We start from the raw sequence: 19,757 nt of genomic DNA on the forward strand, positions 1-19,757 counted from the left end.
TCAAATAACCAGTTACAGTGGAACCTCGGTTCTCAAACGTCTCTGTTGACGAACATTTCGGAACCCGAACACCGAAAACCCGGAAGTAAATGCTTCTGTTTTCGAACGTGCATCAGAAGTCGACAGCTTCCGCTGCATGTTTTTCAATTTTCTCAATTGAATTTGCCAACAGCCCTTTGCGCCTCGGTTTTTGAACGTTTTGCAAGACGGACGGTCTTCCGGAACGGATTACGTTCGAAAACTGAGGTTCCGCTGTACTTTTTAATGTCCAAAGCCAGAGAGACTGTGGTTAGTTTAACTGTGATTTAGGGAGACTAACCAACTTCTACATTAATTATCCCGCATCGTTTCCTTAAACAACAGTTAACCCTAAGCACCATTCTTAGCTTAGAGGAAACAAGTAGCCACAACGTATGGGAAATCTTATAGAAGTGAAATCTTCTGATCTTGTGACCTTGCACAGAGGGGGAAGATGGGGAAACATGTGAGTCTTGGGCTCAGCCAAATGCATTCCCATAGCTCTGAAATATGACTTTGCATGACTGCACAACACCATTGGACTAATCATGAATAATCATAGTTTAGAGGTCTCGGGCCCTAAGGAAGTCAGATTATTCTCCACCAGGGCCAGGGCCTTCTCAGTGATTGCTCTGACCTGGTGGAATGCTGTGCCCCATGAGACCAGGGCTCTGCAGGATTTAACTTCATTCTGCAGGGCCTGTAAGACAGAGCTATTCTGCTTGGCTTTCAACTTGAACTTAGCCTGATCTTTTATTCCACTTCCTTCCCTCCCCCTCCCGTTTTTTATGAAAATTACCCACTCTGGGATCCCACAGTTAATTCTCCCTTGGTCTCCTCACTGGCCCAAATAGGACTAATTTAGCCAGCTAGCCCTGGTGATCATCTAATGTTTATTGGATGGATTTTCCCCCTAAATTGATTTTTTAATTCTGAATTTATTGTTATTCACGTTTTATACTGTATTTATGCTGTTTTTGTTGCATCAATTATTTTAAATTTGTTGTTAGCCGCCCTGAGGCCGGTTTTCTGAACCAGGAAGGGCAGAGTATAAATAAAATTTTATTATTTATTATTATTATAATGAAAATAAAGGCCACCCCTTTCCTCAGTTAGATCCTTAAGGATTGTGTGCGTGAAAGCCTCACAGTCAACTAAGGCAGATAAGTGGTGCCAGCTTACTTTAACACAGCTGGGGGTCTGTTTCTTTTATTTTTCCCTTGCTTGCCCCCTTTTTCCCTGCAGCAATTCTCTGCAGCAAGAATTTTCGCTAACAGGCAGGCTGCGCTTTTCAAATCTCAGTGGGCCTTCTTCACATTCCCCAGAAATAGGACACATTTCAATCTCTTCCTATCATTAAAGTCTGCAGAGTGACTACAATTCGTGCATGACCCTCTATAAGAGAGAAGCAGCCACCCAACCTGTCAACATGTTCCACTTTGAATGTTGAAGATTTGCCGCTTGCTTTCAATAATGCTGTGGACTTTGTGGAAGAGGGCTTTCGCTTACTTCAGTGGGAGCTTTTTTATGCACAGGGCTCGCCGGATCAGGCTGGATGCCAACCGTAAAGTGCTCTTTTGTCTCATGACGTCGCTGTCTCCCAGTTCTGCTAACTGGAGGCGCACGGATGGGGCTTAATACTGCTTGGTAATTGTGTGTGCTGAGAAGTATGTGCTCTCATAACCCCTCAGATCCTCTTAATGCTGTGGATAATTCAATCACACCCACAAAAAAATGACATTATTATAACATTAGGGCCTAGTGCAGATTAGTGAAAGACAGGAAATTATGGCGTGCAGGACCGAAATTCTATCCTTGGCTTTGCCATAGTGTGCAGAGGTGTGCTGAAGGCCCCTTGAAGAAAGCTGATTCACATATGTCCAGCTGGATATTCATTTGCATGGAGCAATGTAGATTTCAGTTCAGTATTTTGGATACAGATCAGGAAAAGTAGAAACTATTTGGTGTGGGTGCATTGCATTCTGGCACAGTTAATTAGGAGTGTGCCATATTCTTAAGAACCACATAGGTTGTTCCTGAAGTGCCCTCAGCAGGAGCTGGTATTTAAGATACCAGAGCGCAACTTTTCATAACCCATCTATTCTCAGCAGCCGGAAGCATCATAGCCAGACACTGGAGAAGACCGGTCAGGAGTAAGCATGGACCAATGGTATCAAAGAGTATGGGAAACAGCCTTATTAGAAAAACTCGTAGGATAAGACGCCTTCACCCCGGTATGGTTCCCCTTTATCACATACACAGCCCAACAACACAACAACAAGAATCCACCGATAGCATACGAGTCAATATGGCTAACCGGATCCAAAAACACACACATGCCCAGCTCACACACAAAAACAAATCTCACTGTAGCCAACCAAAGACAACCAACCACACCCTAAGCCACACCCCACATCTTTCACCACCAAAGAAATACAACAAGTGAATAGTAAGAGAACCCACATGTGACGCTGACACAAAACCCCACACATACACTAAGTAGAATAGAAGCGTTTCCACCCCACCCCACTCACCATTTCCCCCTCTCCCCCCGTTTTCTTTCTAACCTAACATTGTATGCAATACTAAAGCCTCATAACAAATGAAACTGATTTGTAGAAAATACAACTTGAGAAGGAGACAATGAATGTATTTTTGTAAACTAAGAAATCTTTAATAAAAATATTTTTTTAAAAAACACAACTTTTTAATTTTTTAATCCTTGCTGTTATGTTTTTATATGTGTTGGAAGCTGCCTAGAGTGGCTGGGGCAACCCATCCAGATGGGGCGGGGTATAAACAATAAAAATTATTACTATTATTAACTTAGCCTTTAATAGCTCATGGAGTGCAAAAAAGGGCCAAAATACAGCAAAGATGCATTTGTTCAGTATGAAATCGCCACACTAAATGGATGTGGCAAAATTACCTCACAGGGACTTAACCATTAAAAAAAAAAGTGTAAATTACGGTAGATCTCAGTCAAGGAGATATGTGGAACCAACAAATACCATCTTTTTTTTTAAATAAAAAGCAATGGTTAGCCTACAGAGTGCAGGATTTTGTTACTATAAAACACAATTACGTTATGGTTGTTTTATTTGTTTCGGCTGAAATAATTGCATCAGAGAAAAATGTGTTTGAGTTTCCTCTTTGAGGTGTTAAATACACCCTTTTGAAATGAATAAAACTTGATATATCCCCCTTGAAAATAGAGTGAGTAGAAATATTTAATGAGCCGAAAGCTTCCTCTGATACAGTGCCTATAAATAATTTCTGAAAGGAATAAACTCATATGGAAAGGCACTGGTATTAGAATTTCACAAATAATTATTACTATAGAAAGCCCAGACAAGTAGACATCCATAATTTGTAAATAATGAAAAGAAGTTTCTAGGCTCACGTGTGATTCTTGCACACGCTGCGTGAACTCTATAAAATGCTTAACTTGCAGTGATTTGTTTGTTGACAGTCCCTGGTGGTAGAAGACTTTCATCTTTTCTCTCTCTCTCTCTCTCTGTGAAAAATGGAGTTTTATGTTATTCTGTTTTTCTACCCAGAAGCACTATATGTTTAAAAAAGCGAAGGGGAGACTAATGGATTGAATGGAAAAGCCATATAAAATGCAGAATGAGTCGTTGTCTTAAACACTGTGCAATCCTACACATGCTTACTCAGAAGTAAGTCCCATTAATGCAGCTTACTCAGAGGTTAAATGGGTATAGGATTGCAGCCTGAGGCTGTTGCTAGATTATTGGTTCATTTTTGGCAAAAACTGCATGTGGCTGAAATACTACTGTATTTTGAGCACTTGCTATCCTTCCCAGAGATTGGGTGAAGTTTATCATCTGATCTGGATCCTGGTGTCCCAAGATTTGTATACCTGCAGGAATATTTAGTATTTTCAGTCTTTTCACTTGTGGAGGAGAAGCAGTAACTGGATGAATGAGCTGCTGTTCAGAACTTTTATAATTGTGAACAACATGTCCTCTCTCTCTGAATTCCAGAAAACATCCTCTAGTGATTCTCTCTGCCCCCACTTCCCCCCATGGTAGGGCTTTAAGTCACTGGTTGTACACATGTAAACACAGATGCGCGCGCACACACACACACATGCTATTTTTTTAAAAAAAATATTTTTTAAATGTGCCTTGTAATGTTCTCTCTTGATGTTTATATTTTGACAGCATAATCCTATACATGTCTAGTAAAGGTAAAGGGACCCCTGACCATTAGGTCCAGTCATGGCCGACTCTGGGGTTGCAGCGCTCATCTCCCTTTATTGGCCAAGGGAGTCGGCATATAGCTTCCGGGTCATGTGGCCAGCATGACTAAGCCGCTTCTGGCGAACCAGAGCAGCGTACGGAAACGCCGTTTACCTTCCCGCCAGAGCGGTACCTATTTATCTACTTGCACTGGCATGCTTTCAGACTGCTAGGTGGGCAGGAGCAGGGACCGAGCAACGGGAGCTCACCCCATCACAGGGATTCGAACCGCCAACCTTCTGATTAGCAAGTCCTAGGCTCTGTGGTTTAACCCACAGCGCCACCAGCGTCCCACCTTACATGTCTACTCAGAAGTAAATCCAATAGCTCAGTCGGTAGACCATGAGACTCTTATTCTCAGGGTTGTGGGTTTGAGCCCCACTATGGGCAAAAAATTCCTGCATGACCCTTGGGGTCCCTTCCAACTAAACAATTATTCTATGATTCTGTGATTCTAATGGCTTTCAATGGAATTTATTTCTAGGTAGATAGGCATTGGATTATAGCCCAAGTTATGCAATGGTATAGTCATCTTGAGCTCATTGTGAAAAGGTGGGTTTATAAGCCTTTTATTTATTTATTTTAAAAAATAGTTGCTGCACACATTTTGGAGTTTTGGTGATTTTTTTTTAAGGGACATAAAAATAATGAAAAACATGTAAGTAGAAAAATAGGGGTTTGAAATGCAAAGCCACTTTTTGATATTTATTTATTTAGCTCCTAAAATTTATATACTGCTTGATAATCATAGAATCAACGCTTACAAAAACAATAAATTTGTTGCTTAAAAAATTTACAACTCCAGTTTAAAACTTACAGAAGGTTAAAATCGCAGTAGAACAGGCTAAAACAAATAAAAACTCATATATATTTCTAAAGACCTTGCTAAGCTTGTCTAAATAAGAATATGTTTCGCAGGCGACAAAAAGAATACAGTGATATCAAGAGGCAAGGAGTTCCAAAGTTTCATTGCTGCCACACTAAACGACTGAGTTCTTACAGACGTGGTGTGGGTATTTATGTGGCACCTGCCCAAGTGCCAATTCTGCCAACTGAGTGGGCACATATGGGGCACCTATTCATCTACAAATTTCTAAAGCTTTTATGTTTTACAAAGCGATTGTCATTATAGCAGTGGCAGATAGATGGTGGGACAATCTTAGGCGAGAGGCGGACATTTCACAGGGTGAGAGAGAAAGGAAAAGCTAGTTCCCAAGTTGAGAGTTGGAAGGGTTTGCCATTTTCTTTGGGTAAGGGGGTGGATGGGATTAACGGCTAGTTTTGTACACTGAGAAGTGTTCCACTACTGATTTCTTCCTTATTTTTCAGAAGACTGCTGCGTTGTGTTTTATAGTTGCACCTGAGACATTCACTTCCGTTATGAGCAATTTTGCAGGGGCTGAGTTGTGGCGTTTATTACATTGTGTATGATTTTATATGCTGCCTGCTATGCCTTGCTCATTATGAATTATGTACAGTTATGTTACCATGTTTGGCTTATTGCGTGTTAAGATCCCAAGACCTCCCCCAATAAATAAAGACACAATTGACACAGAATTTAGTTTAAGGTTATTGGCATAATTTTGGCCACAACTTTATTGATTACAGATTGTGAGTGGTTTGCTTAGGCATTGGTTCACGACTAGTTGCACCTGAGCTCAGCAGGGCAGCATTGACGCCTGGACTCCAGGAAAACATCCTGGGGGAGCACTGGACCAGGTTCAGACTCAACTCACCCCAAATGCTCCCAGGGGCTCTGGCGTGGCCCTAACCCCTGGAAGGGGATCGGACAAAAGCAAGGAAAGCCCCTAGATTCTTTTAACGGAATGGGTGGAGGATGGATGGTGGCTAACAGATTTAGGTTGAATCCTGACAAGACAGAAGTACTGTTTTGGGGGGATGGAGGCAGGCAGGTGTGTGGGACTCCCTGGTCTTGAATGGGGTAACTGTGTCCCTGAAGGACTAGGTACACAGCCTGGGAGTCATTTTGGACTCGCAGCTGTCCATGGAGGCGCAGGTCAATTCTGTGTCCAGGGCAGCTGTCTACCAGCTCCATCTGGTACGCAGGCTGACACCCTACCTGCCCGCAGCCTGTCTTGCCAGAGTGGTGCATGCTCTGGTTATCTCCCGCTTGGACTACTGCAATGTGCTCTATGTGGGGCTACCTTTGAAGGTGACCCGGAAAAAACAACTAATCCAGAATGCGGCAGCTAGACTGGTGACTGGGAGTACATTTCTGAGCACAATTCAAAGTATTGGTGCTGACCTTTAAAGCCCTAAACGGCCTTGGTCCAGGATACATGAAGGACCGTCTCCACCCCCATCATTCTGCCCGGACGTTGAGGTCCAGCGCCAAGGGCCTTCTGGTGGTTCCCTCACTGCGAGAAGCCAGGTTACAGGGAACCAGGCAGAGGGCCTTCTCGGTAGCAGCACCCGCCCTGTGGAATGCCCTCCCACCAGATGTCAAAGAGAAAACCAACTACCAGACTTTTAGAAGACATCTGAAGGCAGCCCTGCCTTCCCTGTGTAGGGAAGCTTTTAATGTTTGATGCATTATTGTATTTTAATATTTTGTTGGAAGCTGCCCAGAGTGGCTGGGAAAGCCCAACCAGATGGGTGGGGTATAAATAAGAAATTATTATTATAAATTATTATTACCCTAGCATTGGAGCGGCAGGCACAGCCTCACCACATCCCAGGTTACCTCAAGGTTAAACAAGCATTTCGTTCATAATATAGGGATCATTGTTTCTTGCAACCACCGATAAAAACTTTGCCACTGCTAAGGTTCTAGCATATGTCCAGTCTTCCAATAGGAACCTGACATAGTGAGCCTCTGATTTTCCCGGGAAAGGTACCAGCAAGGGTAATATCAGTTCAGCCCTGGCTTGCTCATATTTTGCACAGTGCAACAAAATATGTTTTATGGAATCGATGTCTTGAGCACACGAGCAAAGTCTGTCCTGGTAGGGAACTCCTCTCAACCTGCCATCCAACACTGCAAATGGAAAGACGTTTAGTATTTATATCATATTGAGAGATGTCCAACTAACCAGTTCCACTAGCTCAGGGACTTTCAGATGTGCAGTGGAATTTCTCTATCCTCTTCCCTTCCCTGTGTGTGTGCCCCATAAACCTGTTCCAGAGGATTAGGGTAGGGGAACAGATTTAGGGGTTGCACACAGAGAGGGGAGGGAATTTCCTTTGCACACCTGCAAGTCCTTGTGTTAGCAGATGTGTTGCGTTGGGTATTGCCCCTTTGTTTGTTAAGTTCTACCCTATTTTGACAAAGACCAATATCTAAATCTTAAAAATACAATAAAACAAACAACAACATATTTCAGTGGAGATCTGACAGCTGGCAGGCATATTTTGGGAGAAATTCTGGAGTTACTTTCCCCATTATTTCCATTTTGAAACACATTCTCTCTTGAATATTGTCTTAAGCTGCAACGTGGGACCCATTTAGATTGGCTGAAGCTAATTGAAGTGGATGAGATTTAAGCAGCTGAACTGAGTGCAGGATTATAGCCTTGGTTAATGACTGTGAGTACTACATCAAATCACCAAAGTGACAGGCAGCTATATCCAGCACTTTTTTTCTAGAAAAAGAGGTGCAGGAATCCCCGCTCTTTTTTTGACAGACAACCCTAAATTGGTGAACTGGGGGCAGGGGGCAAAGTTGTTGAGCTCTGGGCGTTGTGCCACTATACAGTTGCCAGTACGCTGCAAACAGGTGGTGGAACTCTGTTCCAGTAAGTTCCAGATGAAAAGAAGCCCTGGCTATACCTGTAAAGGAATAGAGTAAGTGAATTTAAGACAGTGTGTTTCACCTCTGTCCCAAGTACCTGAGCCATTTGGAATAATTCTCTAGTTAACTAGTTTGTAGAACTAAGCTTTAGGAATATCCAGTGAAAGGACACAGGAGACCACAGGTTAAATTACCGATCAAGTTAAATTGCCACACAGTCATGAAATCCACTTGGCATTGGCATAGTAACTGGAAATAATTCTGGGAAGTCAATGAAATTTAGAAACAGAGTTAAGCATTTGGTCCCCATTGATCTCAATAAGAACTTAGTATGCTGAATCCAGAGAGAATTATGCATACTAACTCTTGCAAAAGCAATATTACATGACGTTAAAATAATGGGAAATAGGGATGCACTTTTGTCTGGTCTGACTAGGAAAGGGCAGATTAGCCCATTTCTGTTTCATGTCAGTCCTGCATACAGGCAGTTTAAGGTCTAGACCCTTTAATGACTTTAAAAGATGTGAAAAAACTTAATCTAAATTATAAAGTGTGTACAAACTGCCTTCACTGGTACTACTTCTATAACACTTTTTTGTATGCTTTCCAATACAGTTTCCCTAAAATACAATTTTTTGTGCATACTTATCTGAAACCAAACTGGCTCACAAAATTCAGAGACGTATGGGATCTGATTGACAACGGTGTTCTGATCCATGGTCCAAGAAAGCAGAATAGGTTTGCTTGCTTTAAAATGCAGACCCTATGATCTACTCTTCCATCTGCTGTCTAAGTCTTTATGATAAGGTGGGAAATAAAACTTTAGCAGTAATCTCCAAGCGCTTGCTCCCAAGCAGTCTTGAATTTAATGAGAGAAACCTCATATTTTCTAATTACCAATAATTATCTTAAAGCAGATCTTATGTGAATACTCTATGTGTGCATCCCAAATCATGGTTTGAGCACAGAAACATTCACCCAGCTATTTAAAGGGGGGGTGGGGTGGAATTGTGTATGTTGTCGCATTGCTTCCTATTATAACAAGATTATGTTGCAATCTTCTTACTGGTAATTATTGGAGCATATTATTCTCCTTTCACATGTAACCAGTACATATTTCTGTGCTTATTTGCCAAGGCAAATTTGCCTTTTATTTTTACTTCCAAATTGCTTAACTTGTTGGAGGCCTTGGAAATCTAATTACTCCTGTTTCAGTAGCATAACCAGATTAAAAAACAACAACCACGTTCCCCCATGACATTTCTGAACAAGACATCAATCAAACTTTGTTGGCTGAGGAATATTGCTTCAGTAAGCCTTGTTCCATATATTAACTTTTAATGTGAAATATCAGGGCAAGGATGGATTGGTTTTTATAATTATTGTAGATAATTATTTAAGATAATGCAACTCCTACGTCTTGGTGCATATTTTAGCAACAATATTTTCTGGACAAAAGAGTCTTGTGAATTACCAATAGATTATGGAAGTGAAATACAGGCAACATTTACATGTGTTCAGTTGATGCATGACTGTGCACATGTGTATCACAGTGACTCAGAAGTGGCCAGATCAGGGCAGTGGCGTGGGCATGATGAGGACAAGGCATGATGAGCTTATATACACTCAACTGTTGCATGTGATGACATGGAACGTAACTCCCATGCAATTGGGTGGTTGCTTGTATAATATTATAATAAAATAAACCATGCAAAATCTTAAACTAACAACTTAGGAATCAAGAGTTCTTAAAATATCAGCAGCAAATTTATTGTCCTAGCCATTGGCCTTGGCAACTTCTAAATACCTTGGTTTTCAGACAGCTTAGTTCTTGAACGTTTTGGCTCCTGAACGATTGAAACCCGGAAGTGACTGCTCCGATTTTCGAATGTTCTTTTGGAAGCTGAACATCCGACGGGGCTTCTGCGGCTTCTGATTGGCTGCAGGAGCTTCCTGTCGGTGACAGTGAATGAAGGTCAAGAGAGAGAGGCTGGCATTCAACTCTATTCCTACTCAGAATAGACCTATTGAGGTTTATGGACTTGACTAGAAGTCTGTGAAATTTCAAACTGAAAATCTGCACATGTGCACACACAAACACGGTGATACGAGAATACAGAGTTAAATATCGTTAGTTTTAGAGGTGTTTTTTTAAAAAAGAACAAACAAGCAAACCATGGTTAGTATTAAAAATAAAAGTATTAAAAATTAGCAGGCCAGCTCTGTTATGCATTATGCCATTCCATGCTATCTGCATGTAGATTCCCATTGTGTAATGCCCTTTTGGTATCTCTGCGTGGCAAGAATTAAAATTGCATTGCTTGCAATGATGAGAAGAGCCATATCCCCAAAGACAAATTACAGCGCCAGACATCTAAGCAAGAAAAATTGGTTATCAGATGTTATTGTTCCATTTATGACCAATTATCAGAACTTGGGGTCTTGGACACTTCAATTAATTATTAACTTTTATTTAGGAAAAACTTGTTGTATTTTTCGCTCCATAAGACACATTTTTTTCCTCCTAAAAAGTAAGGGGAAATGTCTGTGCGTCTTATGGAGCGAATGTGTGGTCCCTGGAGCCGAATCGCCCGAGTGCAGGGGCAAAAATCGGATCATGCGTCACGGAGGAGAGAAGGCTGTAGAGAGGAGGTTTCTGGGGTTCCTGTATCGGGCATATTTTGCTCTGTGTGCAGAGGCATGTGAGTCGTGTGCTTAAAGGGGGCATTTGGGCGTTTGAGTGTCCTTGTGTGTGGAGCCTCTCTATCGCTGTACAGCACCCCAAGGCTACCGTCTGTTCACCATGCCTAATTATTGTAGCGCCTTCCTAAAGATTCAATTGTGACTCCTATTTTGTTTTGAGTTCCTTGCCGCGTACAGTTTTAACTGGGAGGTTAAAGTCAGCCTCTGCTCCCCTCCTTTTGTTCTTGTCCCTTTCTGGCAGGGAGCGCACAGCTGCAGTCAATTCCTTTCCTGCCCTCTGCCTCAGGGTCTTACTGCCCACCCTCTTGTGTTTTCGGTTGCTGTGTTTACTCGGATCGGGCCAGTGGTGGCCCGTTCCCCTTGTTCAGCGCGTCTGCTTGCTGCGAGGTGACGCGGCTAGGAAGGAATGAGCAGCGGGACACAATCCTTTCCCCTTCCGTTGCTCAGCGCCGGCCGCGGCAGCGTCACCTCGCAGCAAGCAGACGTGCTGAGCAAGGAGACTGGTGGCAATCAAACGCAGCAAAGAGCAGGGAAATCCCCTGCCTTCATGTCAAGCAGAGGGGAAGGGATCGTGTCCTTTCTGCTAATTCCTTCCTAGCTGCACTGTACACAGGCTCCAGCCTACACAGATCAATTTCCGGCGGCTAGGAGCGCAACCGACGGCTGCCGCCTCCTCCTCCTCCTCCTCTCCATGCTCCAGTGCTGCTGCAGCGTCCAGGAAAGCATGCCAGGGACGCATAGGCAGCCGGAAAACATGCAGGTGGGAGAAAGAGAGAGAGAGAGAGAGAGAGAGAGAGAGAGAGAGAGAGAGAGAGCTGGCTTGGGTGGTGGTGGTGGTGGTGGTGGGGAGAACTTTTGCCTTCCTTTCTGAAGTGAAGGCACTAGACTGGGGGTTGATCATTAGGTGAGCTGCGCACAGGTGAGCTGCATGCAAGCTGCCGGCTAGCCCTGTGGAGCCTCCTTTTATTGAGACAAACATGCAAACCAGGCAGATACATTTTGGGCTGTGACCTTTACACATCTTCGGTCCTGAGATCGTGGGGTGGTACAAAGTTATTTTGGCACCTGTTTCCACCGCGTCATTTTCCCCTTGCACAGTGTATGACGAACGAAACAAAGGTTACAGACAGGACACCACAGACTACTGAGACCGCAAAAGGTTAGACAGAGGGGATGATGTTCAGACAGCTGTGGCTTGTCTGGGGGGGGGGATGTGCCCCACACCACAGGGTCACGCATGCAGGCAGACTGTGACTGCCTGCTGGTGGGGAGTGCGCTCCCTCCGGACCCCACTGCCCACTCCCTACACTTTCCTCCCTCCCCTTAAACCCCTCTCCTGCATTGTTAGCCACCTCCTTCTCTACACACCCCACACATGCCGCTTGCCCCTCCAGGGTTTTCCTTCCCTCCCCACTTAAAACTCCTCTCCTACAACATTTGATTCAGAATATTCCCCCCCCCTTGTTTTCCTCCTCTAAAAACTAGGTGCGTCTTATGGTCAGGTGCACCTTGTGGGGCGAAAAGTATGGCATGTCCAATTAATTCGGATACAACATTGCATTGACATTTAAGTGCTTTATTGCTATGGACAATAAGTACTGCTATGAATACTTCCTTGGGCACCAGGTATGTAAGGCCTGTTGACCTGGAGCAATGAACAGGATGGGGTATGTGTAGGTTAAACATGACCACAACTTTATTGGTTGCAGAATATCAGGATTTTGCACAGGACAGAGCAAGGATCCTATTTTTGGGAAGCCCACCTGCTGGCCAATGTCTCTCCTAACCTGTGTGCTGGGTAGCCCTGAGGGCAGGGTCAGCCTTGCCCATGAGAAGGACTGAAGCAGCCATCTTGGGTGGTGAAATCCCACAATGCATTGCCTTTGCTGGTACCCTACTACCAGCCACTTCCAGGGCCGCACAGCTGCTGCTGCTGCTGCTTCCGGCGAGATGCCACTGAAGATTAAGCTAACGGCCACATTCTATAAGTACATTATCATATACATTGTATGAAGAGCTTTCACACACAGAACAAAGATTGGGCATCATTATGCTTTGGAAGGTTTTGCTAATGCAGAATCCTGCAACTTGCCTTTTGACCAGGACAGGACTTATTCTGGCTCCCTCCTGGCTTCCAGACACAATTCAGAGTGCTGACAATGACCTTTGAGTTGCTACATGGTTTGGGGCAGGGGTGGCCAATGTGGTCCCTTCCCAGATGTTGCTGGACTCCAACTCCCATCAGCCCCAGACAGCCTCTTCCAGAAGAAGAAAAAATATAAGCCCTTTTTGTGGAATTCCAGCTTTTACTTCTATCAGAATTGTGTCCGGCCACTTCTCTCTTGGTGTTTCAGTGTCTATTTAAAAACTGGGAGGGCATTTAGTATTGGCTGAAGGTTTCTTGATTTAATTTTATGGTATGCAGTTATTTGGTTTTAAGTGCATTTTTAGACTATTGATTTTTAGAAATAGCTTTTAATTTTGTTTCACTGGTGGTTTTTTATTGTACCTTTCTTAGCACAGCTTTTGTGGCAATGGCATGGTGCTAAGTCAAGAAATAAATGCAATCTGGCGACTTTCCAACTTCTCATATTTCGAGAGGGAGAAAAAATTCCCTCCATTCACACCAGTCATAATTTTACAAACCTCCATAATGTTCTCTTCCCTTAGTCACCATTTCCACCCCAAAAATCTAAAAATCCCTCCATGCGCAATTGCACACAAATCAATGCGGTGTGTTCTGAAAACAGGCATCCCCTTGGACTGGCTGCTGAAAGTCTCCCATATGTTCCACTCTGGCATTGCCAATTTCAGAGAGTGGTCCATTCTGTGTCTTGGAAAATCACCCATTCATCTCATTTAACCAAGGGAAAAAACACAGGTTTAGCCTGATCTAATCAACACTCAGAAAAAAAATCTTTGTTTGCCTCGACATCCCCCAAATCTGCCACTGTAATTGGTCTCTTTGTTGATTATCAAAGTGCAAGCATAGAAAATTAACCACCTTTGTAAGGGTAGCTTTTGAAGGTCAGGTGAGAAATGCAAATACAGCATGCAGGACATTACCATACAATATTGTTTGTGCTGTACTTTTCAGGAGCACTTAAGTCTCCTTTTCTTTTAAGTATGCTTGACAACTGGATCAGGTTTTCAACAACAATAAAATGAACATCCCTATTTCTCCTCCCCCCCCCCAAACTTTTGTTTTTCAGGTATGGAAAAATTGTATCCACAAAAGCAATTCTAGACAAAAACACAAATCAGTGCAAAGGTAAGTGCCAAAAGTCCTCCCTGCAAATTCCACATCAGATTGATTGACTGGTGTTTGCGCTGCAAAAGTTCAGACTCTGGCGGTGCAATCAACATAATGTACAATATATTGAAAACATGTTTAATAATGCTGCGGCTTCGAGTTCTACTTCCAGTAACATTGCTCATTAATTTTTTTCATTAACAAACAAAATGAAAATCACAAATCAGAACAACTATCAAATTGCTTCGGCAGCAAAGTAAATTACCTCCTAACCACACAGTGTCATCTGATTTGAACAATATTATCGGTGATGCAAATTGATTTCCTATGTAAAAATTTGAAACTCTTGGGAAAGCTTTCCCAAGCAAATCCTCATTCTGCTTTTCTCTCTTTTGATATCTTGTGCTCCGTTCTTATAAGAAAATGTTAACTGTGGCCCAACTGCATCGCTTCTGAAATAGTGGCGTAGTGGAATGAAAATGAATCTGTGTAGCTCTATTTTCATTTAATGGCTAATGCTTTAAAATATGTTTTGTCGTTTAAATGAATTTGAATGCAGAGTGCATCAGTGTGGCATAGTATGGTTGCCTGCATAATATTTTTATTCCTACATTTTTTTTTCTTGATATGCAAAATACACTTATGGCAGGGAGTGGTGAACTTGGGCCTAGGGGCTGAATTTGGCCTTCCAGGCTTCTCTGTCTCGCCCTAAAAATTCACCCCAGGCCATTCCCCTCACTTGTCCTTTTTCACACCATCCCCAAGTGCTTTTGCCCTGGTAGGCGTGTGTCCTTGAACTCCCTCTTGCTTGCCTGCATGGGTGAATTCGTGTGTGGAAAGCTACAGGGAGGTGAAACATTGCACCACTGGAATGCGGTCCACTGCTGAGAAACAAGAGCCATGTCAGTTGCTCTGTCTGCTTTTTCATCTCCCACCCTCCCTTGAAAGGTTGGTTATGAAGAGAAGCTGCCCTTGGCCTGAAAACCCCCCACCACATATCCTACCCCTGTTCTAAAGCATAATAATGGAATTTGTAATTGATTTATCAACACATTATCTCTTTTGTGGGGAGATGTTTCACCGGAGTTCTGACTCTTGCAGCGCAGTTTACATCTTTATACCATAAAATATTCATTTCGCACGTCCGGTATCCACCATTAATCTTCTGTCTGGGAATCGTTGCTCAGACAGAAATAACAAGTGTGGATTATAGTCTTAACTTGTTAGGGTGCCAGATTTCAAGGAGTAGCGGTGGCTTTGAATGACATGTTTTGCACTTCCACCACAATTATTTCAAACCTGACGCCATTGTGGTTCAGGTCCCCTTTGGAATGGGCTCGATTCTTCTCTGGCCTTCCTTGCCCATCCCCTTTCTCAAGACCCTACCTTACTAAGTCAGTGGGAACAGGCGCGCAGAGAGGCCTTGACTCTCACAAGTGTTATTGACAGTAGCGCCCCATGAAGCAGCATAGATGGGGCACCGATGTCCTTCCTGTGCCCCTTTCTCCTTCTGGCAATTGCCCGTCACATGCTGTGTTCAGAAGCTGGGAGAGCAGCAAGGCTCCACCTTCATCTCCACAAGGTCTGCTACTGCTTCTTGACATTGCTCACTGAAATAAGGAGGTAGGGACAATATCATTTCCAGAAGTTAAATCAAGCAACATGGGGACTGCGTTTCCGATGCCTCTCTGTTTCATTGTGTGTTGAATCCTTTTGTGTGACAATCCAGGCCACTGGGAGGTTGTTGAGAAGCCATCTCATCATCCTTTGGCGAGTTCTGCGTTTGGAAAAAAGCAGGTAGCAGGGAGGGTTTCTGCCATGTTTGGGAACACGATAGGTGTCTGCTTGGAATAGAGCGAAGTTCACACAAGTTGTTGTGGTTCAGATCCAAAGTGGGAATTAACTTGTAGAGGTGGGTCCCTCCTAAATCAAGCTGAGGGGACGGAGGCTGGGCCAACACTGGATTTCAGGCCCAAAGTACATGGGGTGTCAGGCAAATCTTGAATCTTTAAATGCAGGCCTGCATTTCAATTACAGTGGTACCTCGGGTTACAAACACCTTGGGTTACAAACACTTCAGGTTACAGACTCCGCTACCCCTGAAGTAGTACCTCAGGTTAAGAACTTTACCTCAGGATGAGAACAGAAATTGCGCGGTGGCAGCAGGAGGCCCCATTAGCTAAAGTGTAACCTCAGGTTAAGAACGGTTTCAGGTTAAGATTGGACCTCTGGAAGGAATTAAGTTCGTAACCAGAGGTACCACTGTATGTCTAAAATGGAAGGTAGTACACAAGTGAAAAATGTGTGTCCAGTGGAGTCTTTCTCGCTTCAGCTATGTCATTCTTGCTTGGACTTTTAATATGGGCGCCTGGTTAGGTAAAGTGGACTCTGCAGGATGAGCTACAGCAAACATGGTGTCCCCCTATGCTGTGAGTCCAAATTCTCATCAGCCTGCGCTGCCAGCGTTCAGGGATGATGGGAGTTGTAGTCCAACAGCATCTGAGAGGGCAGGGGTAAGTATGACGAGTGAACAGAAGTCTGTACAATCCTTTTGGTCACTTAAATTGCATCATCTCCTTGTTAGACTAAATTGAGTTGGACCCACAATTTGGAGGCACGGGTCTGCATGCTAAATCAGTTGCGACATATTCTTGAAACAGAATCACCTGCATCTTCGGCATCTTCAAGGCAGCCTTACTGGCGTTGGACTGAGCAGTGGGTGATAATGACGTAAAGGTTACTGTGCGTAGTCAAAAGCTTTTGAGAACCTTGGGTTTTTGATAGCCTTGTAATTTCTGATCAGAGTAGCATTTCACATTAGCTTCACTGTCTTATCTTCGCTTTTTGATCTCATTATACTACCTACACACATCCTTTCCCCCCTGGAAATCTTTCCAAATTACTTCAGTTATCATGATGTAATTCTCTAGTGAGGATGTGAGAGGAGTCCTGCTTCCAAGACTATATTCATATAAGACTTTAGAATAGAAGTCCCCCCCCCAAAAAAAGACCCCATCATATACATATCTGATAATTTGCTCAATGGAGAGCAAGTAGCTAGAGCACATGTGCGAATATCCAATTGCCAACTCACCTAGGGGGGTTAAATGAGGGTTTTCTCAAGGTTATTACAGTCTGTCTGGAGCTGTTGCAGAACCACACTCCAGGGAGAACTCACTCTACTTTCTTGTAACATTGACAGCGTGAGGATATTTAAAAGTTCCCCTGTTCCCCTGCTAAACTGTACAGATCTTCCTCAGAGGTGCTTCCCATTGGTACAGTGAAGGGAAAAGACTGGGTGTGTGTGTGTGCAAAATTACTTGTCTTTTTTCAGAACACAAGAGAAATTAATAGTATCATAGAATTCAACCCTCTGCAATGCAGAGTCTTCTTCCTCTGACAAGTAGTAGTAGTAGTAGTAATAATAATAATAATAATAATAATAATAATAATAATAATAATAATAATATATTAATTATACCCCACCCATCTGCCTGGGTTTCCCCAGCCACTCTGGGCAGCTCCCAACAGAATATTACAAACACGATAAAACATCAGACATTAAAAACTTCCCTAAACAGGGCTTTGTAGCTTGTTTGCAGTGCAAAGTCCAAGAATGAGGGGAAATAAGTGGAGGCTGGAAACCTCTTTTCTTTGATGGCGTTCCCATTTCACACACGTAGCTCAAATGGTAGTAACACTTCCTTGCATCGTGATTTGCATTTCTAAGGAGAAGCTAAAGTTTTGCATTTCTGCGGAGGGAATATATTTGTTGAAACTCTGTGTGTTTTACAAGTTGAACCTAAGCAGCCAGCACTGAGTTCAGTAGTTCCCAGAAAAACTGTGCATAGGATTACAGCCTTGCTCTTTGCTGCGTCCCTGCTCCTGTGTGTTGTGAGTCAATGTATAAGTGAATCAATGCCTGGATTCTCGTGGTGGGCATGGCTATGAAGGCTGTCGAGATGAGCTCTTGCACTTCAAAATTTACAATACCACTGATTGCCCTACCTTTGGAAGTGAGGAAGGTGGTGGTATTCAGAGCTTTGCTGTGTTGAAACCCCACCTCAGGTCTTTTCTGAAGGTTTCCCACAGGCCATTGCAAGAACCAGATGCTGGACTCGATTCTCCATTGGCCCGATCCGGCAGGCTCTTCTTATGCACACATGGAAGTCTCCCCTGGTGCTATTCACCTGGCACCAACCTTGCAAAGTTTTAAGCGCCAGGTGAAATGTGTCCTGCTTCCTGTGCTTTCAGTGGGAGTGCGATGTTTGCTTTTGCTGCTATTACGAGATTCGGTTTTTATTATTCCTGTTATTCATATCTGGCTTTGGGCTGCTTTCTGCTTTGAAGTTCTGTGCTCCACTGAAATAATTTCTGAATAGACACACAGGAAAGATTCTCTCTGAACATCTGTTTTATTTTGGTAACTTTGAAAATGGCTCCCCTCCTCCAAAAACACACACACATTTTTGGTGTTTTTTTTAACGTAGAAGCTACCCTGAGAGTCTTTTCTAAGACTGAAAAGTGTGTTAGGAATAGGCTAAATTAATAAATGGTTAAATAAATAAATGCATTTGATTTATTAAATTTATACCCCACTTTCCCTCTAAGGGACTCAAAGCCATACATGTGATCCCTCCATTTTTATTGTCACAGTAACTCTGTGGTGTCTAGGCAGAGAGATGACTGGCCCTATTGACTTCATGACTGAGTGAGGATTTGAGACTCCCCAATGGCTCTGTCTCCCAGTTGCCCAGCCTGCAGCCGGCCAGTTACTAGCTGCCAGCTTCTAGCTAACATAGTTCTCAGCTCTGTCCTTTGCCCTTCTAACTACCAGAAATTCTAAATTCAGGTAGGTAGCCGTGTTGGTCTGATGCAGTCAGCATAAATATATATATATATATTTAAATTCAGTAGCACCTTAGAGACCAACTAAGTTTGTTCTGGGTATAAGCTTTCGTGTGCATGCACACTTCTTCAGATACACTGAAACAGATGTCACCAGACCCTTACATATAGTGGGAAGGTGGGGTGGAGTTTTTCTCTGAAAGGTAGAAGGAGATGGGTGATTGACTCAATGGGTATGGTAAACCTACTTCCGACTGTTAAGGACTGCAATGGATGGATCAAACCTATCCATTCTTAAGGAAATCAGCCCTGAGTGCTCACTGGAAGGACAGATCTGTGAAGCTGAGGCTCCAATACTTTGGCCACCTCATGAGAAGAGAAGACTCCCTGGAAAAGACCCTGATGTTGGGAAAGATTGAGGGCACAAGGAGAAGGGGACGACAGAGGACAAGATGCTTGGACAGTGTTCTCGAAGCTACGAACATGAGTTTGACCAAACTGCAGGAGGCAATGGAAGACAGGAGTGCCTGGCATGCTCTGGTCCATGGGGTCACGAAGAGTCGGACACGACTAAACGACTAAAGAACAACAACAACAGCTGCAATTAGTCCTGCAGGAAAAAGCAAGTGATAGTATGCAGATGACCAAAAATAGCTTTAGCATATGTCTCATTACCTGCAAAAAGGTTTACCATGCACACGAAAGCTTATACTCAGAACAAACTTAATTGGTCTCTAAGGTGCTAATAAACAATTTTTTTAAAATATTTATTTTAACTACTAGAAAGTTGAGGAAGGGAGCCCCCACCCTTTTGTTATCTGGCACAGAGACACTTCCTTTGTTACCTTAATGGCCCATACTTAGAGGGCCATTACCTCACCAGGAAGCTAGCCTGGTTATTCCAGGAATTAAATCCAAT

The 19,757-nt window shown here is 43.2% G+C and overlaps 1 protein-coding gene across 8 annotated transcripts in view; it reads left to right on the forward strand.

The window, feature by feature from the left end:
- Window positions 1-19,757, forward strand: part of RBMS3 (RNA binding motif single stranded interacting protein 3) — a 752,431-nt gene that overhangs the window by 416,785 nt on the left and 315,889 nt on the right. For all 8 annotated transcript variants that reach the window (XM_053409861.1, XM_053409864.1, XM_053409862.1 and 5 more), the window contains one exon: window positions 13,950-14,008. In XM_053409861.1, coding sequence (XP_053265836.1) covers window positions 13,950-14,008 — 59 coding nt within the window. The remainder of the gene's footprint in view (window positions 1-13,949; window positions 14,009-19,757) is intronic.

The sequence above is a fragment of the Podarcis raffonei genome, chromosome 12 (genome assembly GCF_027172205.1).
Source record: "Podarcis raffonei isolate rPodRaf1 chromosome 12, rPodRaf1.pri, whole genome shotgun sequence".
In the NCBI taxonomy this organism is placed as follows: Eukaryota; Metazoa; Chordata; class Lepidosauria; order Squamata; family Lacertidae; genus Podarcis; species Podarcis raffonei.